At 38.9% G+C, this 19,664-nt stretch overlaps 1 protein-coding gene across 1 annotated transcript in view; it reads left to right on the forward strand.

The window, feature by feature from the left end:
• EVA1A (eva-1 homolog A, regulator of programmed cell death) overlaps nt 1-19,664 on the forward strand; it is a 118,659-nt gene that overhangs the window by 40,620 nt on the left and 58,375 nt on the right. The window contains exons 3-5 of the mRNA XM_053459977.1: nt 10,014-10,137; nt 10,970-11,122; nt 12,353-12,496. Of these exons, the coding sequence (XP_053315952.1) occupies nt 10,014-10,137; nt 10,970-11,122; nt 12,353-12,496 (421 nt within the window). The remainder of the gene's footprint in view (nt 1-10,013; nt 10,138-10,969; nt 11,123-12,352; nt 12,497-19,664) is intronic.

The raw sequence follows: 19,664 nt of genomic DNA on the forward strand, positions 1-19,664 counted from the left end.
TATATATATATATATATATGTCACTGAAAGGCTTTGGTAACATAATAAAGCTAAGATATTCAAACAGTATAATCTACTTAAGACAAAGACAACAAAAAGTAGCTTTGGCTTAAAAAGCAGTGTTAATTTATTGTTTTATAATTTAATCAATAGTGAGCAGATTTGTCAACAAACCCGGGGTTTAAAGGCCATAAAGATCAGGTTGCATGTGTTTAAGTACAAATACCCCGCGATGATTGACTCGCAGGCTTCCAAATGGTTTTGCGGGACAGTATTGGCAACACTTAGGTTCCACCTCGCACCACACAATGAACATGAATTAAAATGCTAATGAACCTTACCACGGGTGTCCACCTAGTCCCGACAAGCCATTATAATGAAAATAGTGCTGCATGAACTAGTCTTGGCACAGAGGGTGCAGGGCTCGGGGGGGGGGAAAACTCTATTGTTGTCCACCATAAACTGCAATGGCAATGTCAATGGAATATTTATATGATGCAACTCTTCCAAAACTAATAATTAAAATAAGGCTTTATCCAGTTTTGGTGGTTTTAATGGAATTCATACAACCTCAAGAATGTACAGAAAGGATTTATGTGGATGCCAAATTCCTTTGGAATGCATACCCAACATCTGCCAATCCCTACGGGTACATCACAAATAGAACGGGCAAAAATATGCTCAGTTTTACATATACATATACAGAAAGGCTCCCCACCCCAATTGCACATCTAGTAAGTTAAGAAAAGCCTCAGAGTCTGTCATCAGTCACAAATACATTAACATCTAGTCCATCGTGTCCATAAGAAATCCAATCTCGTATGGAGGCATGTAAACATATTAAGAGAGAAGAACCTGACGCATTTCACAGTAAGTGCTATTTTACATCTGTGGTTGGATTAGTCCCAATATTCATAAGTTTCAGCTTCAGTGCCAAAAGTCCAACCGGTGCTCTCAGTCATTAGCACCAAAAACTGGTCATCAGCCGTGTTGCCCACAAACACGTGGTCTTTCATGTCCATGCTTTCTACTACGATCACATCATCCTGTGACGGTATAATAATGATATCATAGTCCTGGCTTTCCTGAATGGTCACCACCTTTATTTCTTCATGTTTTACCTCGCTGTTGCCGAAGATGTTTTTGACACACCAAGGGAAATGGAGATATTTCAGAATTTGGTCGGTGGAGGGCCTTACGGATGGGTCCGGAGAAAGCAAGTTCGAGAACATAGCCATTGCTTCCATGGTGAAACTCTCCCAATTTATAGGAGGAAAAACGCAGTCACTGGTTTGCCAGTTCACAAACATATTGAAATAATGGTCATTCTCTGTAGCTTCTTCCCACGGAAAATACCCGGTAAGTACCATGTACAGAAGAACTCCAAGAGCAAAGATGTCCACACTGGGGCTCACGATCAAGCACTCATCTTGTTGAAGGGAACAGAGCTCCGGTGCCATGTATGGAATATTGTGTGACATGGCTGGGACTAAGCTGCCAATACACTGAGTGAAACCAAAATCACCAAGTTTAACGCGAGTGCAGTCTTTATCCATTAACAGAACATTATCTGGCTTTACGTCCCGATGAACGAAACCCATGCTGTGGATATAGTGAAGAGCACTGAGCAGCTGCACGGCACATCGCTTTACAGTTTCCTCGGGTATCCCGACCTACAAGGGACACAAAGATATAAAGTTAAAAAGAAATACATATGCCAGGTTGTCAACATAATGCATAAACCATGAGAGATTTCTTTTTTCACTATGGAGGTTAATAGAGTAAGGAAATTTAAACATGCGTGGGATAGGCATATGGCTTGAACCAAAGTCAAGACCAAGGACTGATTAAGGATGGAGTCTTTACAGTTGTCGGATTCTATGTCTCTATGTTGCCATACATGGAAGCTTCCCAGGGCTGGCCACCCCAGAGCTCTTTATGGTCTATCTCTGAGGGAGATGTTCCTATTCACATTCATGGGATAGAGTTGGCCCAGTGGGATAAAGAATGGGGACAACCAGGGGGGTTAGTAGGTGATGTCTGACACCTACAAATCTACTGATTACATAGTAAATGGCGCAGAAGATCGAGTGTCAAGTGTGTAACATTAAAACAGCTGGATGTGACAATTTTATTGACTATTATTGCTACATTGTGATGACCAAAACCATTGGTTTCTGCTTACCCCAAACTCAATGATGGAATGTAGTGTTCCGGCCACGGCCAGCTCTTGTATGATGATGTAGTGGTCCGCAGTATCTAGGAAGGTTGGATACGTGAAGATGATGCCTTCATGGTTGGAGAGATATACAGAGACATATAGTTCCTTGAGGAAGGTCTCCTTTTGTGTTTTGTCCTTCCTCACCAGTTTAAGTGCAACAGATTGACCTGATGACAAGGGAGTAAAAAATAATGTTACACTAAACAGTAATAAGGGATTACAACCCCAAATTATCCAAAAAAACAGCCACATTCCCATGTTCCACAAACATTTATCTCTTTGAGCACTGGGCACCAGTGTATTTAATCGAGGGGGCATTACTAATGATTCTAGGTCTTTACCTGACTCGTGGTCATGAGCTAGAAGAACTTTTCCAAATGTTCCACGACCAAGCATCCTTATGATCTCGTATTGGCTTTCAATGATCTTGATGTCCTGTGATTCCATTAGGGTCAAGGAGATCAGGTGTCCTATAGTAGAACATTAGCCTCGGACCTGCAGATGCAAGTTGTTGATATTTGTTAAATGCATAGGTCGGTCATAGACATAAATTAAATACTTGACATGCAAGGCTTTACGTCTGTGGACAGATATGGCCATTTTTGACCCAAGGATTCAAACAGAGATGCATTTTCCAAGCTAATATTTTGACACAGGTCACCGGCGGATCCAGCAGCTGTTCTGGAACCCAATGAAGGAATAGCCTAGGATACCCAGACATAGCAATTATCCAGTTTCTTTTCATGATTACAGATAGTTTTGGTAAACTGGTGGAAATTAATTGTTTTAACAAAATAAACTCCAGTTTAAAAGCCCACTAGGGCTTAAACAGTGATAAACCTTTCCGGGACGTCACGACAAATGTATTTTAATATGCCCCACATTTACAGTGCTGCTATTCCATGTAATGACCCTTATTAAAACGGGGGAGAAACAAGCGTTTTAAGGGACAATGATACCCAGGAAATAGGGATAGATAGTGTTAATAATATAAAGAAAAACCCTAATAATGACATTCTTCCTAAGAACCGTAAAACAATTCGTACAAATGAAGGGTTATGCTTCATTTAATAGAACAATCGAAATATAATAAATTGGATAAAATAGATACTAAATAATAAGTATATAAAAATGAGCCACCTGGCGCTAGCCGTCATCATATATTCCTCTTACCTTGGCGGTAATGGAAGCCACAGAGTTGGCATAGCACCGGAAACATGCCATGGGTCCCTGGGGCAGAGGATATTGAAGGAATGGAATCGGACAACTTGCTGCTTCAGAGTTGGAGAAGTCTTTGGGAGGCGATGCGGGTTCAGCGGGGAATTCAAAGTGTGACTCGGGTGCTACTCCAGGGGTATTTTATGGGGCAGAATGAGCAGGAAGCCGGCTCCACCTCTGACCAAACAATGGCTCTGAAGCTGTATTAAAATGCTAATGTGCCTTACACCCGGTGTTACTAGCCAGAGACCCATGTGGCCAGGAGAAGTGTTAAAAAGATTATTTTCAAATAAGGCTTTTGGTGAAATACAATGTTTTGACAAATATTTGATTTAGGACTTGCCTTATCCTAACCTAAGACCGGGACTTTGAGCTCGTTCTGTGCCAGTATGTCTTATGTACGTATGTTTTTTATTAGCCAACATGGAAGAAAATGCGCAATGGCACAAGCTTTGGGGACCTCAGTGAGCTATTATATTTTTTATTATGTTGGCCCAATAAGATGGCAATTCCCACTACAAACGCCATTTTTCTTATAGCCTAATATAATTATTGTTAATTTTGTATATTGTTAATTTTATTTGTTAATTTTGTATGGTCTTCTATTGCGCTTTGGGATCTGCTGGTGCTTTATAAATACAATTTAATGCAATGATACATGAAAGCCATACTGTATTGGCTTATGTAGCATTATTAGTAGTATTTGTTGAGAAGATAAATCCTTTTTTTTTTCTCCTTCAATGCAGATTACACAACTCGAAGTTCTTTACTGAGAGGTGGTAGATAAATGGAACAGCCTCCCGGCAGAGGTGGTAGAAGCTAATACAGTGATGGCATTCGATCGTACATTGGATAGGCATAAAGCTATCCTGGCCTTGGGTTCGCCCTAGGTCTGACCCAGGGCAGTGCCCCAGCCGCAGCGCCAGGATATAATTTCCTATCTCGGCGTTTCATGTCTTAAAGGCCCCCCGAACGTTTGTAAGCATTCTATGGAGGTTGTGCCGGCTCAGCACAGTCTTCCATAGCATCGTTGGGCCGGTGATCAGTGATTTCCTCATAACTGGCCCATTGACACCAGTTTTGTTGAATGGGGGGGCTGTTGCCCGTCAGGACTTGCTGCCCTGGGCCGTACGTCGCTGGTTATATGGCTGGATTGTAGGTGAGTGGTGTTTGTACAGGTAACGCATCCTGCTTAGCACCTGGTTAATGTCGCTTTGTAGTGAAGGACCCCTGCGGTGGCCGCGTCTTCTCTATACCTGGCGTAGGTGCAGTCTCCTTATCTGCATTGAAAGACAAATATTATTTGGTTTCGTTTCCAAGGAACACACAAAAAAACATTACAAAACTGGAGTCACTTTGATTTTATCAGGCTGGATGTAAAGGTCGAGAGCCCCCTGTCCTGCTTCCATTAGACCAGTGGGAGTCTGGCTACAATAAGCCCCCCACATCACATTATATATATATATATATATATATATATATACCGTATATTGTTTTACATAGCGCCATCAGATTCCGTAGCGCTGTACAGAGGTAGACAGGACATAACAAGATGACAAACAAACACCTCGTGGGGAGGGCCCTGTTCAAATATTCTTAACTTGATTTAATCATCTAAGACAGGGGGGAAAAATGTAAGCATAAAATATAAAAAATGTAAGGTAATTTATCCTATAGTAATGTAGCGTTCATCTGCAGACTTGGAGGCTGCTGCTGGAGGTAGTAGATAAGTGGAGCATCCTCCCAGCAGAAGAGGTTAAAACAGTGAGGGAACTTAAACATGCATGGCATAGGGATATGGCTTTTGAATCTAAAAGGAAACCAAGAACTGAGTAAGGTCTCACATCATTATATTGAGTCCTTACATCATTATATTGAGTCCTTACATCATTATATTGAGTCCTTACATCATTATATTGTGGCTGCCCAAACACCACACTGAGCTGATACTTTATGGCAACGTTAACAAAGTCCGTTCCTCCATAGACTTTCATTAGTACGACTGGATGATTAAGACTGAGCCATTCTATTTTTTCCCACAGGCAGTGTGATAAGGAGTCGGGATGTTTGGAAGATCGGGGGTCAGATAACAGAGCGAGAACTCATGGCTAATATGCAGCTGGCCGAAAACATTATATTATGAATATCTATGAAAGTCTTTTGAAAAGTATTTTTGAAAATATATTTATATATATAGTTTTTTGTTGATTAATCTGTCAGCCCCCTTATCATTTACTTAGCCTGAATTATAGGTTTAAGGTAGGTTACCCTTGGATTTTTTATGAGGGTGAGAGATATTAGTTTCAACTCTTCGACTTTTATTATGGGTCGTAAAGAGCCCAAAACGTATGGAAACAGAAAATGACATTCAATGAATGAGGTTCCATCACACAACACAAGTGCTAAAAGTAGCAGATTAGGTGAAACGCCTCTACCAGAGACTATTATAGAAAAAAAGGTGGCAGTTCCCCTTTAAAAGCATTCACGTTAAGAAGACAAAAAAATGTGTTAATGAAATTAAGGATTTTTTTTCCCAAGTTAAATATTCAGCTTTCTCTTATTTATTATCAGTTGAGTTGAGAAACATGTTTAATAAAGTATAATGGCTGATTGGGTATTTTACAGACATATTGTGTGCTGATGACATTTATACGAGTTATACACAGATGTTCCGCTAACCTACCAGCGATTCACTGCTGCTATAACCACTGATGCTACTGAGCATGTGCAAAAAAAAAAAAAGCATACACACGAATGCTTCCTGTCTTCAGTAGAGGCAGCCGGGGGGAGGAGTTAAATGAGACAGAACTTCAATAATTAATGGAATGAATGATTTGCATGCAGTAAATTGTGTTGTAGACCATGCAATGCGCATTAAAAAATAAAACAACATTTAAAAAAAATACAAGTAATATATAATTAGTAATATTAGTCAAGGTCAAACAAGGTCTAGATACATAGACATTATAATTATAGACATCAAAGAACAAAATATGTTACTCATACATCTGGTTTACTGTAATGAGTCCTCAAAATAAGTTGTATGTTTTTAGATTACACAAGGGTAGTAAAAAAAAATAGTGGGTACAGAGATATAACATAAATTTGAGTAAAGGAGTCTAATAATAATAATAATAATAATAATAATAAAATGTTTGCTTTCCAAGAAACAAGGGTCAACTGTTGTAAGATATAGAGAGAGTAAAAGGGTAGAAAATAACTGGGTTAATTAACAGAAGATTTACCATCAATATACAAGGTCTGGACGTTTGAAGTCAATCTGGTGGAGTTTCTTCATAATCCTGGTTCCTGAACATCCATTTTACCAGCTTCATTAATATTTCAGCCTAATACTATATACTACATTGTGGAAATGCAGAATATTTTGTCTTGTTTTCAATAAAGAAATAACATAATAATAATATTATTATTATTATTATTATTATTATTATTATTATTATTAGCTGTCAGTGTCTAAAACCGCAGCTCTGAATGTCAGTGGAAATATCATCAGGGTGTATTAAATCCGGACAGAGAATAATTATGGCATAGAGTATATGAGTTATTGCTTCTTATGATGGTAGTAGTAGATAAATAGAACAAGCTCCCAGCAGAAGTGGTAGAGGCTAATACAGTGAGGGAACTTAAACATGCATGGGAAAGGCATTTAGCTCCTGAAGACTAGATGGAGGACTGATTACGGTTTGGGTTTTTAGATTAGGAATAAGAGACTGAAGGGGCTGGATGCTTATTATCTGCTGTTAAATTCTATGTTTCTATGTTAATTCATTAGAAGGAGTTAAATCCCTGTCCCCAAAGGTCACAGACACGCCTGGTTTTCAGGATAGTGCTCAGTGAAACAAAGGGTTAGTTTGATTACCTGTTGACTAAAAATGTCCCAAAAATGTGGAAAGATTGTCGCTATAGAAAAAAAAATAATAAACAAAATAAATAAAATAATAATACAAATAATAAAAATAATGAATACATAAAGAAAGTAAGCTAATTGAATGCATGTAAAGTAACATTCTATAGACATAAGTGTTACATCGGAATAAAAGTGTTGCCACCCTCCCAGATACATATCTTATACATTAACATTAATACATTAACTGCTTTTGTCTTAACTTCTTCATTTCGAGGAGTCTAGACTGAGCCCTGTATGAATTATCATACTGTATACAATAGTAGGGCGACCGCATGTAAAGTGCTGCCCCCTGCAGTATGTGAGAGGTAATAAGTTATTCTCTTATACATCCTCATGCTGCAGGACAGCACCAGGTGAGAGCATACTTCCTAAGTGTCCCTTTTTAGGAGGGGCTGTACCTCTTTGGACCCCAAATCCCTTTTTTCCTCCCCTGATTTCCCTCTTTTCTAGAAGCTCGGAATGTTTTCCGGATCACATGGTTCTACAGCCCCATTGTCATACTATTGTGCATAATGTGTCCATTCGTATCTTGATATATAGGTATATGGAGCAGAACTTCAGGGCTAGAGGTGACTTTCCATCCTTTGTTATCAGTTTTTGGATGAAGCATCTGGAATATAGTAAAAATATTTGTAAACGTAATTAATGAATAAGCCCTGATTCAAGGGAATCTAGCAGGGACGGAGTAGGGATGAAAAGTCTCCCTATCTCTTTAAGACCGGCAGCCTCCAAATGACAGATGGGCATCCATGAAGTTGGACATGATTGTACATTCTGTTTCTATACTCTCAACGCTTGCAGCTGGATATGGCAAGACCCGATCTGCTGCTGGATTGGCAGTAAGGGTAAGTAGGCAACGTGATCAGCCACTGGCCCACTGGGCATTTGGCCAGTTTGCCAGATGACCGGTTTGGGCCTGGAACCCAATAAGTATGGTCCAGCTCAGTCCCGAGCGCAGGCGGGCAGCATGAAACTTCTTCTAATGTTCAGTGGTGAGCAAAGTGTCCATGAAAGGACACCATAGCCCATGGAAAGGCTTGTTGGGGGGTCATTGATGCCTATGGGAACATTAGAAAAATGACCCCCGGCTGACCTCATAGTCTGGGCTTTGTCGGTTTCAGAAGCTTATTTAAGAGCTCGTATTAACTTATATTTTAGGATTACTTTGATTTATTTTCTATGAACGCAGAGCAATAAAAATGCCAGCCCTGTCGGCTTGAGCTTAGAATTTATGAGTACAATTACCAAACGCCCTGAGAATAAATATTTGTTTATGTGTTTTCAGCCCTTCGAGGAATATCTTATCATCTCGTCGAAAATCTCTTGTTGTTTCATCAGAATTTCATTTGCATAGAAAATAAATCAGAAAAATAGAACCAATAACTCAATAACTGTGTTCTCACCCAAAAACACATCTGCATTTTGCAGCTAATTGAAAGGTTCCTTCAGGGGTAAGAAACAGAAGCTGACAGCATTTCTCTGTTTTCATCCAAAATAAAATGTCCCAAATAATAAACACCGGGTGCCGGATTCACCGACGTAGGCCGGCTGCCATTGTTGTCCGTCATGTAACATGTTGGTAGCCTTTCCCTGCTCACACCACACTGAGCTGATTCTTTGTGGTGATAAAATGCTCTGCTTCCAACTTTGTGGGAACAGTTTGGGGGCCCATTTATATTCCAGCATGACTGCCCCCCCAGCACACAAAGTGAGCTCCATGAAGACATGGCTGGATGAGTTTGGGGTGGAAGAACTTGAGCGGCCGCACAGAGCCCTGACCTCAACCCCATCCAACACCTTTTGGGATGAACCGGAACGGAGATTGTGAGCCGGGCGTCTCGTCCAACATCAGTGTCTGACCTCACAAACGCTCTACTGGATGAATGGGTGAAAATCCCACAAAAACTCTCCAAAATCTCGTGAAAAACCTTCAGCTGCAAAGGGGAAGCCAAACCATGAGGGTCTCGCAATGTTCTCCAGCCCTAAAAGCTGTAACAATGTGTATAGAAACCAGAGAAAATGCGAAATGGGTTTATAAATTAAATACATTCTTCTACCGAATGCCTTTACATTTACTAATTCTGTGTTTATTTAGTTTTTTTTGTGTATAATTGCCCTTACCCTAGCCCAGCCCGACAAACAGGTCTACTAGAACGTTACCATCACAAAATTGGTCAACGTTAGAATGCCAGGACACTTTTATTAACCGAAAACGTACAGTATCCACATGTGCTATTGAACAGTTCTGCGGCATATGATGGCGCTATAAAAATCAATAAATAATACTAATAATTTATTTTTTTCCCACAAATAACTCATTTGTGACCAGGTCGATTTAATTTCCGCTTATTGTGCGTGTTCTGCTGTTTCTTGTTGAACTTGACCCCGTTTGCTGCTTTGTGTTTCAACCGGGACGCTGAAAAATTCTCCCATTGAGAAAAAAAAAATAGTATTTTTTTTTTTTTAAAAAAACACCTGCTCTGGTTATTAATGGGCTTTGATATCTAGATCTGGATCTGTAGCTTCATGTTCTTGGATCGGCTACACGGAATTCCTAAAAATGAATGATATTTCCACTTGCGGCTTTGTTACAGCTACTAATTTTATTCTTTTTTTTTGTTTTTTTTTGTGCGTTCCTCTGTATAGAAGATGTTGGATGAATGCCAGGATCGCAGAATTTGCCAAATTCTTGTCAATAGCCGTTTGTTCGGATCAGACCCATGTCCTGAAACCAGCAAGTACCTCGTTGTATCGTACAAATGCAGACCGAGTAAGTATCTCACGGCCTCAGGAAAGTTATACTTGGTGGCCTTTCTTTATTTATTGTATTTTCAGAATTGCACGACCTCCTTTGTTTTTAACCCAAAAAAAAAAATCTATCTAATATATACCGTAAATGTATGTATATTTTTTTCGGGACAAGTATTGCTTTTTTGTAAACCATTATTCATATACCTAAGAAATTTTTGTAGAATTTTATTTTTTCAAAAATTGGATTAAAAAAAACAAAACATTTATTCACAGGTAATAGAAATGTAAAAAAAAAAAATAAAAATATTCATTTACTAAATTGAAACCCACCCTATATTCATACAGTCTATAATTTTCATTTATTTTAAAATTATTTTTTTTTTCAACCCTTAGCTAACTAATTCCCTACTAAAAACTCAATGTATATTTAATTCTACATATAAAAAATGCAATATTTTAAAAAAATATTTAAAAAATGTTTTTTTTTTTTAACCTGGTCTTGGCTGTATTTGCGATATTTGCGATAACCAGTCATTTTTATTGTAATGCTTTTTTCTGGGTGATTCAATGTTTAGTGCTCCTTTGGCACTTTCCATGGACCAATATAAATAGACCTTAGTATGGTAGAATAGTCAGTGACACTTCTATATGTTTTATATAGTTTAGTTTTACTTCCTAGCTAAGTTTTTTAGTATTTTTTTGTATTTTTGAATGAACGTGTATAAATATAGTCTTCCCAGCGAGGTGTGCTTTTCTAGTCCCGCACTAGAAGTGATTAAATGGTTAATTTCTGTTGTTTTATTGTCAGTTTCATGCTTGATTCATGGCAGATGATCTTGTTTTTATTTTAGATGAATATAAGAGCAAAGTGGCCTGCGAAGATGACCGGCTAAGGTTGAGCTGCAAGAGGAACACCGTAATTGCTATTTATTCGGTGATTTTCGGCAGGGTCCAGGGGGACGGCCTGGAGTGTCCGTACCCAAATGCCGGCGTTCCTACGATAGGTAAGGTTATATATATGTCTAGACCGTCGGTGCGTAACTCTGGTGCAGCAGGGGCAGCAGTCAGGCCAGGAATTCTGTGTCTACCCCTGCCTGAAATTATTTGTTTAACGGGACACGCCATGTCATCACACGCACTATAATTTGTTTAACAGTGCGGTGGTCCCTTACAAATTTCACGTGGTCCCCGTTGCATTGAGGGATTCTCGACTATCCTCCCATACGCGTTTGCCTCTTTCCCTGCCCCTCTTCTGTTTTGGGGATATTGCACTGTAGCTCTGGAGCTGCAGCTTCTCCCAAAGGCAAGATTTAGTTTGCCTTTTTTTATTAATGAGGCTGCAAGGGACACGGGGCAATGTATGGCCTGTTGCTACCCCTGACCACTGAGGTTTACTGTGCACAAAATATATATATATATATTTTTTATTATTTATTTATTTATTTATTTATTTATTTTAATTGATCCATTGGCCAACACACAAGTTATATATGGCCTATATATGGCTAGTCATTTTTGTGTGACGGTAATTAAACAACCAATATGCGAGCAAAATCAAAAAGTTTTAACAAAAATTCTAAAATGTGCAGCCAATATTTAGAATTTTTTTAAAAAAAATATACTAGGGAACAGAAATTTACTTCTAAAGAAATTCCGATTTAAAGGTGTTGCCTATAAACAAACCTGACCCATATTTAGGCCAATATTATTTAATCACTTGAAATATAGATAACATTTTTAACCATGTTAAACTATTGAAGCTTTGTTCCATGAATAGCTACATCTGTTCTCACGCCTTCTTCTTCTTGCGAATTCCTTTAATTTTAATGTTGGTAAAACCCACAAAGCATTATTTACTTAACAAAAATGTTTTGCGCTGAGCATATTCACAGGGTAGCTGTTTATTGTTTGTTGTGCTCCTGAGATTTTATTGAAGGGAATCATTTGAAAAATAAAAATATATTCAAAAGTTAAAAAAAAATGTTTCTAAGAAAATATATTTTTTTGAATTTTTTAAGTGATAAAAATATATTTAAAAAAAAAAAAATACTTCAATTACTAAGATGGTGTTTCAGTAGCACAATAAACAGCTCATCTGGTTTTAGATCCCAGTCCTGTGTCAGGTTGCGGATGCTATTTGTTATCTGAAACTAAAGATACCTTAAGAACGGCTTTTTCCTTGCTTTGGTTATCCTGATACATTGTAAACGTCTACTTTTTTCCTCCATTATTAGAGTGCCAGTCTGTGGCAGCCCTTCCACTGATGACCAAACGTTGTCAAGGCAGGAGAAGCTGTATTGTCTATGCCAGCATCAATGAGTTTGGGGATCCGTGTTACCCTGGGGTCCGCAAACATCTCAATGTCATATACACGTGTGGTGAGTCCCAGCGATGACATGTTTCCATACATTCTTCTTATTATGTCCGTATGTTTATCTCATTTCCTCCTCTTCTATATGGCCTTCTAGCTCAATAATATTCCTTTTATTTTATGCGTCACGGCTCGGGTTCGGGTAGATAAATCTACCTCCTGTTGTAAAAAAAGTCCAGTTAAGTTATTTCAATGATCTTTTGTTTCCCACATTACTTTACAAGGAATGTTATTACAAATACTGCTTGCCTTAAGAAAAACACACACTTTTTAAAAAAAAAAAAAAAAAGAAGGTAATTACCCCTCATTTATTTCTCAGGGTCTAATTTCTCTTTAAAGACTTGGGGGGGAAAGTGAGAGTGGTTGCTTAGAAGCCGCGGTAACCTGATCCAGTTCTCACCTCGCCGCTCGTATTCTAAGACTAATTGAGCTGTCTGGTTACATTGAAATTATCGCCATTCTGCGGTTAATGAGTTGCCTGCAGCTGTCAGCGGATCGGGTTATCTGCGGAGCCCGTGGAGGGCCCAGTATGTTACCTGTATCGCTTTCATTCACATGCTCATCCTTACACCGGCTACAAAGAAAATACATTCCCTATTCATCCTGTGAATGTGAAATAAGGAAAAAATGAGGCGTTAATACAACTTAATTAACCATGTTGTACTTCCATATGAGCACGGTGGCTTATATATATATATAATATAATATAATATAAATATAATATAAATATAATATAATTATAATATAAATATAATATAAATATAAATATATAATTTAATATAATATAAATATAATATAAATATAAATATAATATAATAAAATATAATATTAATATAATATAAATATAATATAATATCAATATAATATAAATATAATATAAATATAATATAATATCAATATAATAAAATATAAATGTATTTATATATATGCATATATAATATAATATATGTAATATAATGTGTGTGCCTGCTGTGTAGGAGCAAAGTGTATGGAATATTTGAGGAGGAAGATTTAGTTTGTCTTCTGATTGACAGCAGGTGTTGTATACGGTGAATAGCGCACGTTTAATAAATGATGTGGATTCAAGAATACAAAAGTAATTCAAAAGAGGAAGCTCCATGAAAAAAAATGGTTTTTGTCCTTAAGCACTGAGAAAAGTTGGTTTTATCTAATTAAATCCCCTTTATCTGCAGACCCGGATATTTTGGGTGACTTTCCCGACTCAAACCCCACACTGAGCTGATGCTTTATGGCAATGCTAATGAAGTCCCTCCCTCCATAGACTTTCATTAGTCAGAGAGTCCAGTTGAGTGATTAAGACTGAGCGCTTCTATTGTCTCCCACAGGCAGTATGATAAAGAGTCGGAATGTTTGTCTAGTAGATGGAACGCTTAGAAATGGCTGCTATGATGCTGCCTGAAAACATTATATTATGGAAAATCTAATGTGTGTGCAAAAGCTTTGCCGAAGCTGGGCCTTAAAGTGAGATTAGGTAAAAAGAAAAAAAGCAGACAAGTCTTCGTGGAAAGACAAAAAAAAAACAAAACAAAACACAAAAATGATTCACGGTAATTCAGTTTTTTTCATACTCAAAAGTGGAAAATCTAAACACATTGATAAAAAAAAAACACCAAAAAACTGAAAGTAGGATAAGATAACGCGCTTTCATGTATGAGTGAACTTTCCTGTCTGTGCCAAGAAAACAGATGAAAATCCTCATGTATGAAGCACGCATTCCAGAGAGGAATTATTGAGGATCTGAAGGTGTGCCAAGTGGAGACAGATGTGGACTGTGTGTGTCGGGCGGAATATGCCGGCAGTCGTCTTCTTATCGTTACTAAATTATCAGTCTCTAGGAGATGATGGATGGAAAAAAAGCAAGTACATTCAGGTTAAGGAGACCATAAAAATGTTCTTCCTTTTATGAAGGACCACCTCTAGAAGAACTGACTCGGAGACATTCCAGCCAAAGACTCTTCTTCTGCACCCTTGAGGCTGAACTCTGCCACACATCGAAGGTTCCATAATGATAAAGTAGTTTAATATTAAATGGGCTTAATTGTGTGCTTTTCTGTACGTTTTTGTGATAAATCGTAAAAAAAGGGGTTCACGGGGCAAAATCAACTCAAGGATGGGGCTGGGGGGCAGATCATGAACGAAACCTGGCCTGAAAGCCCTTTTTTCCCTAGAAATGAAGCAATATCAGCTCAGCTTGCCGTGCCCTGTCCTCTTCCACCCGGATCCTTGATCTCCATCAACCTTTTTAGCCCATCAGTAAATGGAGTTTAAGGACTGAATCCTCGCTACGTGGATTGGACAAAAGTTTTTTAACATACAAAAGAAATGGCTGAAGAAAAGCTTATAAAGGGATGTGTGGGCGCATGTAACTGTGGTTTCGAGACCAGCATACCTGAGAGCCTTCAAAATAAACCGACCCTGGGACTCTTTAATAGCAATCCTTCAATAGTTCTTCGGGAAGATCCTACTGTCATGACACGTTTGGTTTGGCAATCGTGCCCCCCAACTGGTTCTCATAACAGTCCTCGTTAAAACCATGACATGTCAGAAGGTAAGAGTATTCTGAATTAAGTCACCTGTATTCAAGCAGGGATTTCCGCTGTGATTACAGCAACAAAAAAACTGGGATGTTCAGGTATGATTATTATTCTTATTTATTGTTTTATATAGCGCCATCAAATTCCGTAGCGCTGTACAATGGGTAGACAGAAAGATTAAAATAGAGTAGTATATGAAGGGGTCAGGTATGTTGTTCTCCTCTATACTGGTAGGGAGCGTATAGAACATGTGTCCTGGTGAATTCCATTACTGGGTGTCGTGTACATGCCCTGCATATCTCGTGAAAGCAAAACTGCATAAGATGGGCCAGGGCCGGACTGGGTATAATGAGACGGTCCTGGCACTTTAAGGCCAGCGGCTGCCGGATGGCGTAGTCGCGGCTGGGCATGCGCGGCTGCACACTTTTAATGGTCACGTAGCGTGCCGCCAGCGGCGGATCGGATGAGTCTGTGGCTCTGTCGGCCAATGGCCTGGATGGCCAGTCCGGGCCTGAGATCGGTAAATGATGGTGACGGAAAAGGAAGCCCCGCAAGCCTAATTATTACAATTATTTTAAAAAATATTTTATTGCTTCAGCCTTTTTTTCCCGGGGCAGCGCACATCGCGCAGTAACATACATCGCCCGAGCTCTAACTCCGGATGAAGCCGCTTTTGTGTCACTTTTCAGCGTTGACACGAAACAGCCCCAGCCGTGGAGCGGACAGATGATATGAAGCTGATTGAATAGGCAGCATTGTCTGCGCTGTTTAAGTAACTGGATCATGTTCATGTAAACACGCATGTGTCTGGGCCGTGTGTTTTCTGCAAGGTTCACACACACACGGGCAAAAAAAAAAACAAACATCTGTTCCGACTTTCCGGAAGTTATGATTATTTAGCGATTTATATAGCGCCATCATATTCCGCAGCGCTCTACTATAACTTTATTCGTTTTGTTATGCATCACGTTGACATGTGAGAAGGATTGTATAGACTGGAGGCCCCGTGGCCTACACGGCCACCCAATCAGGCGGTCTCAGATTGACTTAAAAAGCTGACATTGTGGGAAGTATTAAGTATCACGACTTTCTGTACTAATTCCCTGTTCTCTCTAGAATGTGGACGGTTCTAACCAACCCTACCACGTTCTAATTGACGGTATATATAGCTGGTGGATTTCATTTCATGCTGAGGCAGGCTCTCCTTCAGACTTACCGAGGTCATTTGGACTGATCTTCTGGACATGGCCAAAGACCTGAAGCCAGGAAGGAAGGAAGCATTTGTAGGTGTCTCAGCTCCAGCTTAGCCAGACGGTCTTCCTTCATGCGACCTGTAGCAGTACGTGGAATTATTATTACCCCCAAAGCCCAACGATTAGCGCAGCTTTGCCCTGGAACCATATTGCCCTGAGGTCTGAGGATCTTCAACGTGCCGGTTGTAGGGTTGCTGGTTTAGTTAAGAGGAACTCTTTTTTTTTTTACGAACATTTAGCTACATTTTCTCTAGGAAAATTATTCTTGGAGGGGAAAAAATACTGAAAAAATACTTTTTTTTTTGTCTTTTTTGTATTTTCCCCCATGATCGAGGGGCACAAAATATTTAACTTGTGGTGTTCAAATGCTCTTTCGCGGGAGAGCTACTCCTATTGCGGGCTACAATTCCAAAGCTTGCAGCACCAGCTGAGTGATGGGAGTTGTAACCAGCCGCTGCTGTAGCGATGGGGGGCTTCTACAACCCAACAATACTCCCAAAATATTAATAACATGCATTGCGTCAGTTGTTAGTGTTCTGCATAAGGTTACATTTATTTTAGAGACTCAGGGCTGAAATGTAATCCATTTGGGGATGTGGCCCTCTCAGCTCCTAGTCCTGATATATTGCAAGTATTGAAAAAATGTAATTTAAAATTTTTTTATTAAATGATGCAGTGTCAGTTTTCAACTAATCTCCATCAAACAAAGAAAAATAGGGACCCATTCTATGAAAAGTACCTAGAATCCCAAGCACATGGAAAATATAACAGAATTAAAAAATATTTCTAAATTACGGTTTTGGATAAGAAACAAAGTATATTTCTATATAATAACAATTCTTTCTGAAGAAGAGACCTCTGAGATCTCCAAAGCTTTTTCATCTTTTTCAAAGCTGGCCAAAAATCAATTTTGACTCTATTTTGGGTAAAATGTATTACTGTGACCAGTAGATGGCGCTGAAGAGCAGTCTGAAATTATGTGGCTTCATTTCTTGCTTGTATTTATTATTATTATTATTATTATTATTATTATATGCACAGGTTCTGTGTATCCTGTTGACCCCATCAGCCAATGCTTTCACGGACAAAAAGGTTTGAAGGAACAGCCGCTTAATAGCCTATCCTACGGTCCATCCCTGCTTAGAAGTATCTTACCTTAAAACATGGAATTTTACTTGAAAAATGCAGTAATGCTAAATTAAACATAAGTTATTCAGATATAATGGGTCTTGTATCTTTCTAGTATTACGGTTGCATTATATATATGATGACCAGGGCTGCCACTTTATACTCTTTTCTACATATTGTCAATGTCCATCACCTGGATTCTAGATGTGTTCTAAACCATTGTTCTAGATGCCACAACAAGAGTGCAGCAATTATATCAATGCTTCTGTTTTTCAGTTATGTGATTCTCTGTCACTTGGCTTCTTGAGTAAAGGGCAGACGATTCTATTCTTTATTCTTTATAGATATGTACTGAACTTGGTTATTTAATGTAGAATCCATGTATCTGAAAATATAACTGAGCGTTTGCTAGTTTTCTATCTAGACCGGAAATGTCTCTATTTACATTTTCTCATATTTTAAGCGTTTTCATTTTTGCTCATCTTTTCAGTTTATATTTTTATATTGACTTTTAGAATGCCCTCTTTCCTTTAAAGCCCACAAAGATAATGACACCTGAGTTCATCACTATCGCCATAGACTTATTCCTGCGTTTTTTACACCATCATTCCTTCACTTTATTTTTTCGCTTGGTTGGCCGATATTTTCCTATGTAAATCTAGGTCATGACGTCTAAAAGACCAACCAGGCTGCAGAATTTCAGAGATGTCAGTGCCACTTAGCTTCTTCTATGCCAGGATCCCCGCAAATGTCAGAAATCCCTTGTACAAACATTTTTCTTTTTTTTTTGACTGTTTTCATTTCTTTTTCTGATCCATAAATAGTTTTGATGTCATTTTGAAGGGCAGGTGTATGTTTTGTAGTCTGCATAGTCTGTAGCTCTGGCTATACTATACATTAACATGCATATGATGTCTATAGTATCCTTTTAATTTCTATGGGACTCTGTAAAAGGGGGACAAATATTCCACCCCGACCCTTACCTGAAAAGAATGAGTGATCAGAAGCCACCGGTAACCTGGGCACTGGATTAAGGGAAAATCTGGTTTTATTTACAGTATAATCTACAATGATACATCTTGCCCAATAACAGACTTCGTGCACCGTCTCGTATCTTTTAGGGCAACACATCCCCACGATAAACTTCTTATTAACATGTTATTCCTAAAACTTTGTGGCCATAAGAAGACCAAAATGGACAGCCCTGAAGACAAGTGTATGGTAACCCAGGGCTGGAAATTTAGAAAGACATATTCATTTATTGTTACATCATTTGTTGACATCATGACATCGTAATTCCTAATCGTAAAGAACATGCACAGCAGAATAAATCAGCATACGCTCTCGTAAAGTGATGTCATAGATGGGCGGCAGAACAAAGAATTCATAATTTAACTAATGGAAGGAGGTGGGCTTTGGTGGTTCAATAATGAAGCACTGGAGAAGCCGCAGACCTCCAGCCTGCCGCCCCCTCTGCATTTCGCCCCCAATGGGGTAACTCAGACGGGTTTGATAGGAAGCAATAGAACTCTGTAGAACAATAGGTTAATATTGAATTTAGCGATCACTGCCAAACCCGTTCAGAATAGGCCTGTCATCCTGTCACTGCGCTTACTACTAAGACACGGGAACCGGGGAATGTTGCCTGAAACGGACATTTGTATCCCTCCATTGTCTCTTCTCATTTTATCTACGCTTTATGAATTGTCTGTTAGAATTAGGATCTTTGGAAAACCGAGGATCTGATTAAAACCAGTTCCCTGCGCTGTCTGAAATCATTCTCGCTGTATTTTGTTAAACTGTAGCTTAGAAGGACGTTTAGCCGGTTTAAATGGATACTTTAAACATAGAGTTAAATAGAATTCGGAATGTTTTGCGTGGAATCCGGTAGAATACACCATAGAATGAAGAGTACTTTTCATGAGCACAAAGGTATAAAGAGGGTGATAGATAAGTGGAATGGCCTCCCAGCAGTGAGGGAAGCTCACCATGCATGGGATGGGAATGCATTGGGGTCAATACAGAATGGACTCCAATATGCATTTAACATGAACGTAGGCTGGAATGCTTTAACAAATGTTCATGTTATTATTTAATGTTTCTATATTGTCAATTATAATGTTATTATTAGTCTTATAATCTTCCCTAATGTAAGAGCGCTTATGGCATCTGTTGGCGCTCTACAGGCCCGACCGGCCATCGGGAACACTGGGCCGGTGGGTCCACGCACTCCAAAAAT

Source organism: Spea bombifrons, chromosome 3, assembly GCF_027358695.1.
Source record: "Spea bombifrons isolate aSpeBom1 chromosome 3, aSpeBom1.2.pri, whole genome shotgun sequence".
NCBI classification, from domain to species: Eukaryota; Metazoa; Chordata; class Amphibia; order Anura; family Pelobatidae; genus Spea; species Spea bombifrons.